The sequence below is a fragment of the Pteropus vampyrus genome, unplaced genomic scaffold (assembly GCF_000151845.1).
Source record: "Pteropus vampyrus isolate Shadow unplaced genomic scaffold, Pvam_2.0 Scaffold303, whole genome shotgun sequence".
In the NCBI taxonomy this organism is placed as follows: Eukaryota; Metazoa; Chordata; class Mammalia; order Chiroptera; family Pteropodidae; genus Pteropus; species Pteropus vampyrus.
Genome location: NW_011889084.1, coordinates 660,434 through 673,006, shown reverse-complemented (window position 1 = coordinate 673,006; position 12,573 = coordinate 660,434). Strand labels below are relative to the sequence as shown.

At 47.9% G+C, this 12,573-nt stretch overlaps 1 protein-coding gene across 1 annotated transcript in view; it reads left to right on the top strand.

Annotated features, from left to right (window-relative positions):
• NPRL3 (NPR3 like, GATOR1 complex subunit) overlaps positions 1-12,573 on the top strand; it is a 38,446-nt gene that overhangs the window by 15,157 nt on the left and 10,716 nt on the right. Inside the window, exons 4-7 of the mRNA XM_023521465.1 lie at positions 211-285; positions 4,662-4,815; positions 6,089-6,170; positions 6,886-7,135. Coding sequence (XP_023377233.1) covers positions 211-285; positions 4,662-4,815; positions 6,089-6,170; positions 6,886-7,135 — 561 coding nt within the window. The remainder of the gene's footprint in view (positions 1-210; positions 286-4,661; positions 4,816-6,088; positions 6,171-6,885; positions 7,136-12,573) is intronic.

Sequence of the window (12,573 nt, the reverse complement as noted above, 5' to 3'; positions counted from 1 at the left end):
CTACTCTTATTTCAGCAGTGATTCACCTGTCCATGCAGCCACCACTTGTCTGTGCAGAGGCACCGATTGCTTCTCCAAGACCCTGGGAATCTCTTTTTCTCTGATTCTGCTATATTCTGGAAACTTCCCACGCCTAAAGTAGAATCACTCTAAACAGCTCTTCTTCAGAAGCAGTGGCTCTCATTCATTATAATTATGCCTCTTTTACAGGTCTCTAAAACAGACCCATCCCCGAAGAGGGAAGCTCCCACCATGATTCTTTTTAATGTGGTATTCGCACTGAGGGTGAGTGTTCGCATAAATGGCTGACGAGCATGGGCAGATTAGGGAGGAGGGTCGGGGGGAGTAGCAGCAGCTCATTTCCAGTGACTGTCATTGACTCAGAGCTCAGACTGCTGTGGGCATGGCGCTGGTCTACACTCATTGTTTCCTGCTTTTTTTTTTTTTTTTAATACATATAAAATTTACCATTTTAACCATTTTAAAGTGCACAGTTTGGTGGAATCTAGTAACACTGTTGTATAATCATTACCACTATCTAGTTCCAGAATGTTTTCATTGCTGTAAAAGGAGACCAGTTACTTCCCTGTCTCTTTTCCCACAGCTGCTGGAAACCACCAGTCTTTCTGTCTCTGTGGATTTACCTGTCCTGCACTTTTCATATAAATGGGATCCTACAGCATGTGACCTTTGGTGTCTGGCTTCTTTCACTGAGCATAGTGATTTTGAGATTATTCCTTACTGCAATGTGTATCAGTACTGTATTTTTATGGCCAAATTGTATTCCATTGGATGGTTAGATCACACTGTTTATCCATTCATCTGTTGATGAACATTTGGGTTGTTTTCACCTTCTGGCTATTATGAACAATGATATTAAGGGCATTTGTGTACAAATTTTTGTGTGAACACATGTTTTCATTCCCTTTGGGTATATACCTAGGAGTAGAATGCTGGGTTATGTGATAGCTCTGCATCGAACCATTTAATACACTGCCAGACTGTTTTCCAGAGTGGCTGCATCATTTCACATTCCACCAGCAAGGGTTCCAGTTATTTTACATTTCCTCACCAACATTCGTTATTTTTCATTTTTTAAATAATTAAGCCTAATTGTTCTTAAAGCAGTTCCCAGCACTGACCAAAGTTGTGTTTTCATTAGTTACAGGAAATTCCTTTTCAATAAAGCTGTCAAAATATAAATAGCTTTCCTAGGTAAGGTCTGGCTTATATTTTGAAGAGACTTTGGAATATATGTTAAATAATGGCGTTCCTCTGAAATATCTCAACTTCATTTTCACCAAAGAACCCAGTAGTTCTTTCTGGCTGGTCATGTGATCTCAGTGATGGCTTTTATGCAGAAATATGAGTGAGAAAGTGACTGGGTTTTAGTGACAAGGAACAGTGTGTGCTCTGAAAACCTCAGAGTGATGGAAATGAGACTGAGAAGAAAGGAAACCTGTACTATTAGATGCCATTCTAAGTCTCAAGGTGTTTTTTTCATTGTGGCTTCTTTGGTGTGGGGACCACAGGTCTTACTGTGAATGGTTCATAATCAAATTTCTAGAGAAAAGCTCCTTTAGAGTCGAGCTTAATTTTTAAAACTGGCATACCTTGTTGATAAATAAGGAACTACAAGTTAGAATAAAATGATTTGTTAGTGGTGACTGTCCCTGGGACATGAGGTTCCAAGAAGAGATTCTTACTTCCTACTTTATATATACACTTTCGTAGTGTTTGCATTTTCACAGTGTCCTTGTATTACTTATAAAATTTCATAATACATCCACAAAGAGAACTCAAGTAAAAAAACAAGCAAACAAAAACCATGACGAATGCTGTCCACCTGTCAATACTGATAGTCCGTGTGGGATGGGTGGTGAGAAGCAGCCACAGCCCCACCCCAGATGTTGCAGGCAGGCCCTCCTCTCTGGGCAGCCTGTGATAGCGGAACATATGACACCCTTGGACATAGCAGTCAACAAAACAAACATTTTTAAACTGGGTAAAGACTTTTATAATAATAACTAGGCTGGACATAATCCTGGTAACCAGTAGTTGGGGAATGATTAGACAAGGTGGTGATTATTATACAGTGGCTTGTTCTTTGGCCATTAAAGATGAGAAATGGGGATGATACTAGAACCTGGAGGAGTATAGATTACTGCCAGGTAAAAGCAGTAGGAAACAAGGTAGTATAGGACTTCAGATAGCATAGGCCATAATGTTGAAGAATGGGAGGAATTTTAAATAATGTAAAGAGTTGGTATTTTAGGGTGGACAAGTTTGTATTTTCTTTTCAGTAGTCATATGAAAATGTATACTTTTTTTTACTTTGAAAATTTTTAAACAAAACCCAAACTAGTGACAATAGTTTTAGAAACCTACGCCTATCTCTGAGATCCCACAACAGTTGGCCTTGCATGCTGGCGCCATCTCCCTACCCTCCCCACCTTGCTGCTCACATATTTCAGGACAAGTCCCAGACCTCATGTTTGTTCACTCCTATATACTTCAGAAGACATGTCTATAAAGATGTGGACATTTATTTTATACCAGGATACCCTTTTCACACCTGATAAAATTTTCATAAGTTGTTATCAACTAGTATGTGATCCATGGAAACTTTCCCCAATTGCCACATTCTTTTCAGTTGGCCCGTCTGAGCCAGGATGAAAACCCAACCCACATAAGCATGTGATATTCCGTCTCTAGGTCTCGCCAGTCTAGGACTCTCCCCTCCCTTTGTTCCATCAAATGTTCCATGTTTAGACTCATCTTATTGTGCAGTCAGACTTGCTCTCTGTCCCTGTATTTCCTGCAAACTGGCCTTTAGCTCTGAAGGCATGATTACATTTAGGTACGTGTTTTGGGGGTAAGAAAGACTCATAGGCGATGCCCTAAATTTGATGCTGCCTCCCATCACATATGGGAAAAGTGTGGCATTTCTAAGAGCTCCCACTCAGGGCTGGCACATGCTAGGTGGTAGCTTTCTCAGTGTGGCCACACACAGTCTTGGGCTCTGCAGACACCTTGAGCGATGCCTGTGCAGCCAAACAGGACTCCCTGGCACACTCCGTCAGTGCTGGTCGTCAGGCCCTGCCTGGGCAAGCACCACCTGGCACATCTAGGAACGTGGAACGAACAGGCCCTGGGCATCTGATTTACAACACTGTTGTGCCCCAGCCAGTGGGACCTCTAGCAGAGGGATGGGTTCTCAAGTGGGACTTGATTACTTTGGGGGATAACCATGTGCCCAGGATCATTTTCTTACCTCTTTTTTGTTGTGGGAGTATTTTTACACAGATTCTTCTAAAAATGTATTTTGTTTTGAGACAATTGTATATACTCTATATCTCAGACCCTACAGTTCCGTAATCTTGCAGGGGACACTGTTGAGGGACAACAGTGTCCCCTGCAAGATTACGGAACTGTAGGGTTCCCCTATACATGAAGGGCTGCTGCCTGGTGGTGGGCATGGCATGGGAGCAACCTTCAGTTCTTTCCCCAGCACAGGTATGCTGCCCGGTGTAAGTTCTGTTTGTGAACATGAGATCTGCTGGGAGTTTAGAAAATCTCCCCAGCTCCAGGTGGTGAAGGTGTTTACTGAGTCTAGCCCAGGTTTTGGCCCAGAGTTGCTGTGAACACTCTGTAGGCAGGGCCCCTGCCTGCCAGATAAACAGGAGAGGGAGGCGGCACCAGAGGATCTAATCTGTGCCACCACTCGTCCTCTTCTTTCCCCCACCTCTACCTTACAGAATGACTCAGCCACCCTGTTGGCCTCCTGAAGCACTGAGTCATGTTTGGCCAGTTATCTGTTCTGTGGAGTATCTTCACAGACCCCAGAGCCACCTGCTCCACCCTTGGCCTGGCCGACTGCGGCCCCTGATAGTTTCCAGAATTGACACAGGGGTGTGGAGGGAGCTCAGGTGGAAGGAAGTGGCCTGGAGCCTTCTGGATTCTTCTGTTTGCCAGGGTCATTTCTGCTGCAAAGAGCGTTCCGTGAACAATTAGCTAGCTAGTGCTTCTGTTTATTATACTGTGTGCCCTTGTTATAATTGGAGCTGTGTGACTGAATTCTCACATAGCCAGTCCTGTCCACCAATAGTCAGCAGTACACTGGTGACCACAAACAGCACCATGGTTTTTGCCTCTGAGTAGGCTCTGTTCTGAGCACTTGACATGTCTAATTAGTGAGAGAGGTGCCACTGTTGTCTTTTTTCAGATGGGAGCCTGTGATCCAGGGTCATACAGCAGGTGGGTGGAGGGATTTGTACATTTTGCTGCGCCATAGGGCTGCCCCTGCCTGGCCCAGAGTAGATGCCTGATTTGTGCCCTGCCTTCCTGGGTGGCCCTGGCATGGTGCTCTGTGATGTGGGAGATTTTCTCTTCTTGTTAGAAATGCCTGGTTCCCCACCCCCCACACTAGGGGACCCTGCAGAGCCATCTCTGTGCCGCCTTTCAGGCAACCATCCACAAGATAGGATGCTGTGCAGAGTGGCATTTCTGTGGGTGGGCCCTAGAGGGGACACAGGAAGCTGGGGACAGTAGTGGCACTGGGAGAGGGGCCTGGGGAAAAGGAGAGGAGAATGCTGCTTTTATGGTTTGAGGTTTTGCTGTGCGTGAATGCTGCATTTGAGTCACCTGTGCCTCTCCCACAGGCCAATGCAGACCCCTCGGTGATCAACTGCCTACACAACCTTTCCCGGCGCATCGCTACTGTGCTGCAGCACGAGGAGCGTCGCTGCCAGTACCTCACGCGGGAGGCCAAGCTGATCCTGGCGCTGCAGGATGAGGTGTCTGCTGTGGCTGATGGTGAGTGCGGCAGCACTGCAGTGCAGGCAGCATTTCCGGGCAGGACCGCGATCCGGTTTTGCAGATGTGGAAACTGAGGCACTCAGCTGTCCCATGATCTTCATCCTGGGCTGAGCATGCACTGGGTGCAAAAGGAGACTCCCTGGCGGCATAGTCCCACTTTCCTCACCTGATGTGTTAAAATCGACTTCCTAGCCTGAAACGCCCTCCTCCCTGACAAGCGCTGCAGGATGGCTCCGTGCAGGTTAGGCACTGCCTGCCGGCCCTGGTGCTGCTGGACACGCTTCCCTGGGGTGAAGGACATGCATAGGGGCCAGCGGGAATAGTGAGCTGGCAAAGTGACTGCTTTCCAGTTCTTCGCTTTCAGCTAAGTTGAAGGAAGACCTAGTGGTGTTATCAGCTGGTAAATTATTTAAAAACAACTTTTACTGATTGGTTGCCATGTGGTTTTGGCATACCACGAACATTTCAAAGCGCAGAGAGACACCTACTGGTAACAATCTCCACCTCCATCTTCTCGGGTCAGCACCTCTGTAACAAAACAAAACTAGGACACATTTGAAGGTGAACCCAGTCTAATTTTAGCAATAAGTAGAAGTAGTGATCACTATGCATGAACTATCCCACTCAGGTGCATTTTCAGTAAAGATTTACTTTTCATGTTTGACAATTTGCTATCAAAATGTATAATATATTTCTATCTTGGCCAGTTATGTACTAATTAATAACAATCTAGAAGTCTTATTTTTTAAAATGATTTCTTTAGAGCCTATGACTTTTATCACAAGAAATTTAAAAAAATTCAACTTAGTGCATATATTTTTTGTTAAACATTTATAAGAAAGGATTAATAAAAGACTTTTAGTCATAAAAAAAATTACATTAGTGTAAATGTGTGGAGGAAAGAGTGGGGCGAGGCATGGAAATATGTGGTTACCGAGACAGAAGATGGCTCCGGTGATCTGAGGTAGGCGCCTTCGGGAGAAGCCAGTGAAATATTTTGTTCCTGTGATGCCTGTGACTACAGGGTTAGGTGGGGCCAGTGGTAGAGTTTAAATACAAATAATTTATGTAAAGATGGTTGAACAAATCAGCCTAAGTCTAATTTTAATTCAACTGGATGTAAAAATTTTATAAAAAGTAGTGGGGAATATTGGTTTAAAGTTACTTAAAATTTTTTTTAAACTTGTTTTTGAAGATATTTTCTATTCTAACCTATGCACGTTTCCTTGCTTTGGAGGCTCTAAATCCTTTTGTGTTGCAATTCTTGTAGCAAATGATGGTCCTCAGTCCCCATTCCATCACATCCTACCCAAGTGCAAGTTGGCCAGGGACCTCAAAGAAGCTTATGACAGGTAAGATGGGTGGGTGGCACGTGCTTTGTGCACTTCCTAATCTTAGGCCTTATTGCCTGAGCGGAATCTGAAGTTGAGACCTCCTCTGCTGGGTGCTGTTCTCCTCTTGTGCCACTGAGATGGGGCGTGAGAGGACAGGAAGTACCAGCCCCTTCGCTAAGTGGTGTGTGCCCAGCTGAGATGGTCACCTCCAGATTTCTCTTAAACCAGGAAATGAATCCGAAGTTATACGTCAGAGCCTGAAAGTGTTTTTAAGTCCTTAAATACAAGGTGACATTTTACTGAGCATGACACAGCCAAGTTCTGGGTCCACCTTCATTAGGTGGGTGTTACTGTCACCACTTTGGGACCCATGAGGAAACTGAGGCTCAGAAGGTGGCGCTGTGGTTGCCATGTTTCTCACTGTTCTGGAGGACTCAGGAGTCTGAGACACTCAGTATATGAGGGCAGCAGGCGTTGGAGACAGCAGAAACCTCACAGTTGTTCTGATTATAGTTGCGGCTCGGCCCCTACTCTTAAATGTGGACAAGGCAAAGAACTTATTTTCTTTTTAAAGAGTGTCCTTGTGGCTCTGACCACCACGACCTGGACCTGGGTCTGCAGCGGGGGATGGACAGTGGGTAGTGGGAGGCTTGGGGGAAGGGTGGGCACCCAAGTGACAGCCTGCCTGCAAGTTTTGCCTTTCCTGCCCTGTACCTGGCTTATTGGTTCCCAGGGGGCCATCACCTACAGCCGAGGGGACCACAGAGCACCAGGCACGTCGCTGGACAGTCAGCTCGCAGGCACAGGCTTCTTTGGTGCATTCTTGCCCCATCGCCTCTTTCTGCCTTCTCTTCCTCCTTCCCTCCCTCTCTTACTGTCCCATATTTTCTTTTGTAAGTGCATGTAGTTCATTGCTCCCTCCTGGCCTTCTCAGGGCTTCACTCCATCCCAGCGCCCTCTTCTGCCCACTGGCGATGGACCTGATCTAAGAACTGTGGCCGGTAATACCACCTGTCATTTAAGCCCAGAGACAGTGGTTTGTCCAGGATCCTTCCTTTTTTTTAATGTTAATTTTTTCCCCGATTTTACCAACAGTATGTGTTCATTATAGACATTTAGGAAATAGTGGAAAAATGTAAAGAAAATAAAAGTCATCTATAATCCCATACCCAGTAATAATTCCTATAAACACTTTGGTAGTTTTTGTTCTTTTTTTAATTTTAACTTGAGCTTTTGAAAATATCACATATCCATCGAGCCTGAAAATCAGTGTTGAGTTTCTCTCCTGCTGAACCCCCACCAGGTTCCCATTCTGGTGCAGGATGCATTTTAATGGCAACCATGTGTCATGTGTCCTCCCTCACAGATGGATTTAAGGTGCACACAGGCAAACACTGACCCACTTTCTCCCTTTCGCAAAGGAGTAGCACACTGCGCATCCTGTTAGCCTGTTGCCCTCCCAGTTTACCTGTACCGTACTGGTAAATAAGGACTTTCTCATTCATAGTTACCTGTTCCCCTCCCTTGGGCATTTAGTTGGTCCTACCTTCTGCCGCTGTGAGACATACTGCTCAGTGATATGCACGTGTTATTTTGCATGTGTGCCCTTCTGTCTATATTATAAATTTTTAAAAGTGGAATTGTTAGGCCGCATAGGTAAAATGCATTTCTGTCTGTGGAGATTGTGCCTCCTCAGTCTACACTCTCACCAGCAACATGTGAGATGCCTGCCAACACAGGGTCTTGGTGAGCCTTTGGGTTTTAACCACTGTAATGGTTAGAGCATCATATCTTAGTACAGTTTTATCTGAATGCAGTCATCCATGTCTTCGCATGTTAGAGTCCGTTTTCTTTTCTGTGAGCTCTCTGCTCAGATCCCTGGCTTTGCCGTTGGGAGGTGTAGGTACCTTTATAAAGGAGGGAAAGTTGTGAGGTATGTTGCAATTAGTGTTTTCTTTGTTTTTATTTTGGTGGCCTCTGGGGGTTAGAGGAAATCAGGGAAGCCTTAAACAGCCCTCACCAAGTGGTAGTTTTGGTTTCTGGTCCTCCTGCTCTGGAGAACTTGACCCAGAATGGGATTTTTGGTCTCGTAGTTCTACCCTGTCTTTCTTTCCCACGTGATTACATGGACGTTTTCTCTGCAATAAAAAAATTGCTGTCCTCTGGTCTTAGATTGGCTGGTATCAGAAATCTCTTGGAAACTGTTGGCTTACTCTGAATGGGAATACGGCATGCCTCAGCTAGGCTAACCTGGAATTAAAAAGCAAACCAGAAACAGACTTTACATTCCTGAAGAGAGAATGGACTGTGGTTTCTTATGCTTGAACTGCTCTTGGCAAGCTTCAGAGATGAGATCCTGGATTACCGACTCCTGGGCCAGCCGCAGTCAGAGCTTGAGGCAGCCAGTGCCCCCTCGTGGGCATCAGTATGAAGGAGAAGGACAGGAATCAGAGTTTTTGACAAAAACAGCTCCCAGGGTCTACTGCCCAGCACTTAGCTTCCTTCTCACTCAGGCGTTCTGCTGTGTTAGCACTCAGGATCAAATTTCCTCCAGGCGAACCCCTCCCCCCGCACTCCGTTCCCAGACCCCACCCTGACCAGTCCTGGTCCTGGGCCCACCCCAAGGAATCCAGGGGCAGTTGCGTATTCCCCTGTACCTGTCCCAGCCTGGCAACAGCAACGGCTCTGTGACCACCCAAGAGCCCCCTGGCCTTTGGCCTTCCCTCTGACCTTTGGCCTTCCCTCTGACCTTATCCCACCAGGTCTGTGTTGGCCTTGAGGGTCTGGCCTGGCCTGCTCCCTCTCCTGTAGGATACACTGCGCCTTGGAGCTGAGAAAGGGAGGACGAGTTTCCATTACTGATCAGGCAGCGTAGAACACAGATGGTGACTTCCCGACACATCCCTGAGAAAGATTTTCTCAGCAGAAATGAGAGACAGGAAGCTGTGAGACTTAGTGACATTGGAGATTGAGGTAGGACTTTACAAAGGAGTCATTCTAGATTTTGTGTTTTAATTAAAATCCAGGGCTATGGTGTGGCCTGGGAGGCTGTCCAGGGCCTGGCCGGGTGGGTGATGGTGGGTGCGCAGGGGACTCCACATCTGCTCCTCGCTGCCTCGTGCTTCTGCCTGTCCAGAACAGAGATGGGTCCACAGACACCTCCACCAATATCCTGGGAGTTTTAGTCCCTATTTCCATAAAATGTTCCTATATTTGTTTGAAATGTCAAGGTGGGCCTTTTGGACTTTGACCTCTCGGATCAGGTACAGCGTCCCACTGCAGCTAGTAGGAAGCTTAGCGGTGTGTGGGACTAAAGGGACCTGAGGGCTGGCTTTGCAGGCCCCTGGCCTAGGGCAGGAAGAAGGCTGACCAAAGGATGTTTCTGTTATTAGCCAAAGGTTAGGAACTGACATTCTCAGATGCTGAGATCTGAGGGTGCTGGAATAAGCTTTTGCACATTTCCGCCTGAGACGTGAAAGGTAAGAACACGTTTTGGGCCAGTGTATAGACTCGTGCACAGTCATTGCTTTAGAACTGGGGCTCTGTATCTCGTGTCGCAGACAGGGCTTGGCTCTCCCTTCTGGCCCATAGCTGTGTGAGGGGCTGGATAAGCCTCCCATGGTGGGGGAGGCGGGGGGGGGGGGCGGTGGCGGCAGTATTTTTCTATAGTGTTTTCAGACCAAACCATTAACTGCCCTACAGAGAGAATTACAAGCTTAGTAGGAACCTTTAAGGACCCAAACTCCTACTCTGCTAGTCATGTCTTCAAACTGTACTTTACAAACAGGCACAAACCTTTCTTTTTCTCCTCTAGACAGACTTCAGTGCGGCTCCTGGCTTACCTCTTGCCACAGGGGATTTACAGGGTTCTCTGGGAGCTTACAGGCCGTTTTCTCCAGGGATTCTAGGGTGTGTGGCTGGCCCTCTAGGGCACTGCTGGGGCAGCGCTCAGGGTCTCCACACTGTTTGTAGAGGGACACCAGTCTTGGGGCAGTGTGCACAGTGTGTACCAGGTGGTGTGACCAGGGCTCCGGGGATGGCTGACATGGTGGAGATGCTACACGGATATGATTCATTTCCTTCGCACCCAAATCCAGCACTTGCTGTTGTCCCTCTCTGAGGCTTGTCCCAAGCCCTCTCCACCTCCCACATGCATATCCCTGTACCCTCCTCTACTTGTCCCTTTTCCTACAGCTTTCTCTAGCTTTTTATGTTCCATACAATTTGTTTTTCTACTCACTGAGTAGGGGACCCCCAGGTGCAGGGCTGTAAGGTGTACCCCAAGAGCCGGAACCAGTGCTTAGAGCCTCAGCACGTGTCAGGTGGTTGGTGATGCACACGGCATTGCTGGGCTCCTGGGTGGAGCAGAAACAGCTACATGCAAAATGGTAGGACTCTCTTTTTAATTCTGATGCTGTGGTGTTCGAACAGCTACTCTGAGTCATATCCTAAAGACGACAACTCAAAAATAGGAAGACCTTTATTTTCAATTAGCCAGCCTTTCTGATCAGGTATAAAGTGAAACAGGGAAGGGGCCTGGTCAGTTCATTCTCCCTACAGCCCTTGGTTTTCCTTGTTCTTTTCTTCCCTTTTGTGTATGGATGCCAAGAGCATAAATATTATTCGGTCAAGTGGAGCCACTAACCCGAGTCCCCTGGTTACCTCTCGTGGTGTGACCTTTGATTCTTTAAAAGGCTGGGCTTTCTCTCAGGGTTCGGTGTGAGCTGTCCAGCTCACAGAAACCTTTGGCCAAGGAGGGGGTGAGGCTGTAGGAGCCTCTATCTGCTCAGATGTACTAACTTAGCACTCAGTTCTGGAAGACGCGAAGAGTGGGCTCTTTCTCCGGGATCTTGGGGAAAGACCCGGTGTCTCTTCCCCAAACTGTAACACTCATCAGACCTGTTCCTGGGTTTCACCGTGTGGGACTGTGGTGTTAGCAGCCTTCCAGACTCAGCCACAGCCTGTAGCCCCTTATCCCCTGAAGCCAAAGGAGTTCTGACTGTCCTTCCCAGGGGGACTCCTTGGTGACGCGGAGGCCCTAGGAGAACATAGGTGTTCCCGGTGTTCTCGAGGCCAGGCCCACAGAGAGTGTTTGGGAGCTGTGGGGCAGTTTGCAGTAAGCAGATGGTTGGTGTTAGCAGAAATCCTAGGGGCAGTTGAGGTCACAGATGTGCTCTGTGTTCCTCCCTTTCTTTTCTCTCCCCATTGCCCAGTCCCTACTTAAGAGAATAAAGACTTATTTTTGCACTTGAAATTGCTGACCACAGATTCTGCCAGCCCTTCTGCAGAGCTGTGGGGAGAAGCTTGGGGTCATTGGTCTGCTTCTTGAGGCTTCAGGGAAGAGACTAGAAGAACAACCTATGGGTGCAGGCAGTGAGGGCCATAGGCTGCCTCCCAGCACCATGCACTTGTGTGCCCCCATGAGAGGCTTAAGATTGGGGCGAGGCAGCAGCTCCTGCCAGCCCTCCCCAACCCGCTGGCCCATCCCACACTTGGCCGGATGTGGGCGTCTTTGCCTGTCCAGCCAACTGGAAATAGCATAGTGGGTTGGAATGTGCTGGGAAGAGCACCACTTGGCCTAGCTGTGTCAGGGTAGGGTAGGCCTTCACAGTGGGCACAGGTCTCCCTCTCATTCCCCTGCTGGGGACACAATGAGGACCAGCTACCAGGGCTTTGCTTAGACAGTTGCTTCTCCTCTATGTCAAACATCAAGTGCTGTCAGCAGTTAGCATAGGGGCTGTGCAGCTAGGCTGTGGGGCGGAGGTGGGCTGGCTTCTCTGCCTGGGAGTTTCAGAAGCTCCTGCTGGAAACAACCCTTCGGTGTGTGGTTCTCTAGTGCCGGGAGTACCACGTGGAGCTGCCAGGAGCCTGTCTTCTGGGCAAAGATTCCTGGGAGATAGTTCACCCAAAGCAGGAAGCACATTCCTCAGGCCCCTTTCTTTCCTTGATCCATGAAATACTTCTCTGTGCCCCCCAAGTACCTCACATGTAAGCAACCATACTGTGAGCAGCGAACAAAACACAAGACCCCACCCCACAACTGAATTCTGGTTGAGGAAATGGCATTAACCAGCCGCAAGTAGGTGTGTCTGAGCAGTGAGCGATGAGATTGCCTGTGGGGCCAGGGCCAGGGCCAGGGCCAGGGCTCACCTCACTGAAAAGGCGGCACTTGAGTTGAGACCTGAAGGAGAGAAGGAGCCCCAGGGCACCTGGAAGGAGAGCTCATGGTTAAGGGCAAAGTCCAGGGGCCCTGAGAATAGCAGAGTGGCTGGTGCAGCTGGACCTACCTGGGGTAGGAAACAAGGTCAGAGAAACGTGGGCACATCATATGGGGCTGCTGGCATTTTGGGGTCTTGGCTGGGATTGCCGAGGGGGGAGTTGTGTGGTCTGACTGAGGAGGGTGGATGGAGGGGGCTGGTGC